Raw genomic sequence first — 4,367 nt, 5'->3', positions numbered from 1 at the left:
TTTTTGTACCCAAAACCGTAAAAATAAAAAGCACTACAGAGGAACTAGGGGAGGGAGAAAAAGAGGAAAAATACCACCTTAACCCCTCCATCGCTAATGAATTAACTTCTAATATTTGTAATCTTTCTGACTACAAACTCTCTGAAAGTGAGGAATCCCTCCTATCTAGAGGATTGTCCTTCTGTCTCTCCAACAAACCTAAGGATTTTAATTTATTTTTAGATTTACAAATTTTCATAAGGAAATTAAACCTTAAAAGACATTTCTTTATTAAGGAAAATAAATCCAACCCTCCAACCAACACAGAAAATACTGAAGAAACAGATGAATGTTTTCACCTGAACGTACCTGCTAAGTCTAAATTTTATCCTGTTGAGGACAAAAGCCACCATCTATCTATTATCTATCTATCTATCCTTCTATCTATCTATCTATCTATCTATCTATCTATCTATTATCTATCTATCCTATAGCTATCTATCTATTTCTCTATTTATTTATCCTTCTATCTATTTATCCTTCTATCTATTATCTATGTATCTGTGTGTTATGGAGTGTGGGTTGGACAAATGTAAATGAGGAGGTTGGACAGAAATGACATCACAAATCTTTTTTTTTTTGTTAAATAAGATATCTTTATTTAGCTTACAAAAACGCATACAAATCCGCCTGAAAAACCGCAGCAAAAAGGCATCAAAGACGCAACTGAGTTTTCTCCCAAGAACTGTGGATTTTGTGCGGAAAAATCCGCGGCAAAATCTGCAACGTGTGCACGCAGCCTATATGTTGTTTGCGCACACTGCAAGACTCAGAAGTGAGAGCGGATTTTGCTGGATTGGTTTATGGAAACCTTGTTGCTTTTCAGCAGCCTTTGAGCCACTAATAGTGCGGGAACCTCTGTTTTTCCATTGACAGATGATGGACCTGAGTGAGGACTTGTTTTTTGTGAGATGAGAATTGGTGTTATTTTCGCCTACATAACATTGATTGGTTTCTTTATATTTGATACTAGATGTGTGCCCGATGCTATCGCATCGGGAGGGCAGTAACATCACGATGGGGGCAGCTTTGTGGTGCTGGGGGTGGCGGCCCACCCACTTCCATGCAGTCACAACTGGCAGGAAAGACTTTGTTTTGCGATCTGTGCTGGAGATGGTGTGCGGCGCTTCCAGAGGGTGGCCGCACCCAATCTCCAGCACAGGCCTCAAGTCGCAGTCTTTCCTGGTGACTGTGACTGCATGGAGGTGGGTGGGGAGGCAGCGGTGGGATCCGGCGCATGTAGTCAGACAGTGGGTCCTGGCGGGGGTCTGGCGGTGGCATCCCTCTCATTACTCCCCCCTCATTACACCCTCTCATTATACCCCCTTTATTACACCCCTCTCTTTATACCCCCTCGTTACACCCCTTTAACAGCCTCATGATCGCAGTGATGGCCGGGATCCGAGCGGTGGCCGGGATCCGAGTAGCGGTCGGGATCCCAGCGCCGGTAGGGATCACAGTGGCAGCCTGGATATAAGCGGCTGCTGGGATCCCAGGGGTATTCGGGATCGCAGCTGCGTCCTGGATCTGAGCGGCATCACTTGGGTGTACCAAAATAGCGGTCGGCGTACTTCCGGTGCGGCGCAGTGGATTGTGGGATTCGGGGACATCCAGATGGAAGTGGATGACAGACAATTTAAGGCAATTATATATATACATTTGGGAGGCAGAATGAACAAACAGTTGAACACCACACACTACTGGCTCATCCAACAAGGTTTTCAATTAGACTGTGAACTGTCATTGTCTTGGTAAATAAAGTTTTTTACATAGCTTGCCATTTTTTAAGTAGAAGTGTTGAAAAATATAAACCTCAAGGATATTTTATTTAAAAAAATTGTTTATTATGTTAGATGACTGTACCAGGAGATCAGAGGGACAGCTGACATCTTCAATTTTTAAATCTGATGATCTTGATATCCTACAAGATACACCTGAAATGAATGCCGTTACTCCAGACACATCATCATCCATTCACAGCAAAGATCTGTCATCTGAACCTATGAAACATGTCCCATCTTCTGATTCTTTACTGACTACTAAGGAAAATCAAAGTCACAAAAGAGGCATTAAAAAACAAACTGCTCCTAAAGCAAAGAAGTCATTTTCATGTTCAGAATGTGGTAAATATTTTACACGGAAATCAGATTTTGTTACTCACCAGAGAATTCACACAGGGGAGAAGCCTTTTTCATGTTCAGAATGTGGGAAATGTTTTAATCATAAAGGGAATCTTAATGAACACCATAGAACTCACACAGGGGAGAAGCCTGTTTCATGTTCAGAATGTGGGAAATGTTTTATCAATAAATCAGTTTGTGTTAAGCACCAGAGAATCCACACAGGAGAGAATCCTTTTTCATGTTTAGAATGTGGGAAATGTTTTGCACATAAATCACATTTTGTTACCCACCAAAGAACTCACACAGGGGAGAAGCCTTTTTCCTGTTCTGAATGTGGGAAATGTTTTGCACATAAATCACATTTTGTTACCCACCAAAGAACTCACACAGGGGAGAAGCCTTTTTCCTGTTCAGAATGTGGGAAATGTTTTAACACTAAATCAGAATGTGTTACGCACCAGAGAACTCACACAGGAGAGAAGCCTTTTTCATGTTTAGAATGTGGGAAATGTTTTAACACTAAATCAGATTGTGTTATGCACCAGAGAACTCACACAGGAGAGAAGCCTTTTTCATGTTCAGAATGTGGGAAATGTTTTATCAATAAATCAGTTTGTGTTAAGCACCAGAGAACTCACACAGGGGAGAAGCCTTTTTCATGTTCAGAATGTGGGAAATGTTTTAACCTTAAAAGGAATCTTGATGAACACCATAGAACTCACACAGGGATGAAGCCTGTTTCATGTTCAGAATGTGGGAAATGTTTTAGCAGTAAATCAGCCTGTGCTAAGCACCATAGAATCCACACAGGAGAGAAGCCTGTTTCATGTTCAGAATGTGGGAAATGTTTTATCAGTAAATCAGCTTGTGCTAAGCACCATAGAATCCACACAGGAGAGAAGCCTTTTTCATGTTCAGAATGTGGGAAATGTTTTAAACTTAAAAGGAATCTTGATGAACACCATAAAACTCACACAGGGGAGAAGCCTGTTTCATGTTCAGAATGTGGGAAATGTTTTATCAGTAAATCAGCTTGTGTTAAGCACCAGAGAACTCACACAGGAGAGAAGCCTTTTTCATGTTTAGAATGTGGGAAATGTTTTAACCAGAAAGGGAGTCTTGATGAACACCATAGAACTCATACAGGGGAGAAGCCTTTTTCATGTTCAGAATGTGGGAAATGTTTTACAAGGAAATCAAATTGTGTTAAGCACCAGAGAACCCACATACAGGAGAATTCCTGTTAATGTGGGAAATTTTTTAACCAGGAAGCGCTTCTTGATCGCCATCAGAGCAGTCACACAGAGGAGAAGCCATTTTCATTTTCTTAATGTAGGAAATATTTTACTTGGAAATCAACTGTTAATAAACATCAGAGATGTCACATAGGGGAGAAGCCTTTTTTTATATTCATAATGTTGGAATAGTTTTAACCAAAATTAAATGTTCTTAAATGGGTTGTCTCTTGTCATTCCTCATGTTTGCTGACAAAAGGATAAAACTAAACTTTATTAATTCCAAATATAAAGCTATACCCATAATTCACCCCCTGAAGATTAGTCAGAAGGTGACTAATAGAAAAAACATATACCCCACATCTCAGTATATAGGGTGAGGTGAGGTTTACACACTCACTCTCCAAGCCTCTCATTTCTGCGGGTTTCATCGTCCTCACCAAAGGCGACTCATCAAGAGACTATTTAATATTGACCTATATTCAAGCGAGACTAAGCGAAAAAAAAAACTATAATCATGTATCATGTTATTCAGAACAGTCAGAAAACTAGCCACATATTGGCAGATCCCAGACCTCAAACTATATACTTCGGAAGGTTATAAGCCCCTCCAGTGTCAGGAATAGATAGTATGAATTTGAATTTACCAAATGGCTGCAATGAAACAAAGAGTGAAAAATTTAAAGCGGTCTGAATACTTTCCATACCCACTGTATCAGTAAAAATAACTCCTCTTTATTAGGTAAAGTATAAAAGAATTGCGCCATTTTCCGATATCCGTCGCTTCTCCATTTTTCATGATTTCAAGTTGGGTGAAGGCTTATTTTTCATGTCAAGCTGACTTTTTTAATGGATGCCATTTTGGTGCAGATACGATCTTTTGGTCGTCCTTTACTGAATTTTAATGTTGCGGTGACCAAGAAAAGTAATTCTGGGGTTTTGACATTTTTTCTCGTTACGCCATTTAGCG

General features: G+C 40.0%; 1 protein-coding gene across 1 annotated transcript; it reads left to right on the top strand.

The window, feature by feature from the left end:
• The first annotated feature begins 473 nt into the window (after positions 1 to 473).
• LOC141076428 (uncharacterized) lies at positions 474 to 3,621 on the top strand. The gene has a single exon (XM_073563880.1). It carries the CDS (start codon positions 1,886 to 1,888, stop codon positions 3,407 to 3,409), a length of 1,524 nt encoding a protein of 507 aa, XP_073419981.1. The 5' UTR covers positions 474 to 1,885; the 3' UTR covers positions 3,410 to 3,621.
• The last annotated feature ends 746 nt before the right edge of the window (positions 3,622 to 4,367 follow it).

This window comes from Dendrobates tinctorius, unplaced genomic scaffold (assembly GCF_039654945.1).
Source record: "Dendrobates tinctorius isolate UK_male_01 unplaced genomic scaffold, ASM3965494v1 ptg000404l, whole genome shotgun sequence".
Classification (NCBI taxonomy): Eukaryota; Metazoa; Chordata; class Amphibia; order Anura; family Dendrobatidae; genus Dendrobates; species Dendrobates tinctorius.
This window is presented reverse-complemented; position numbering and strand designations above follow the sequence as displayed.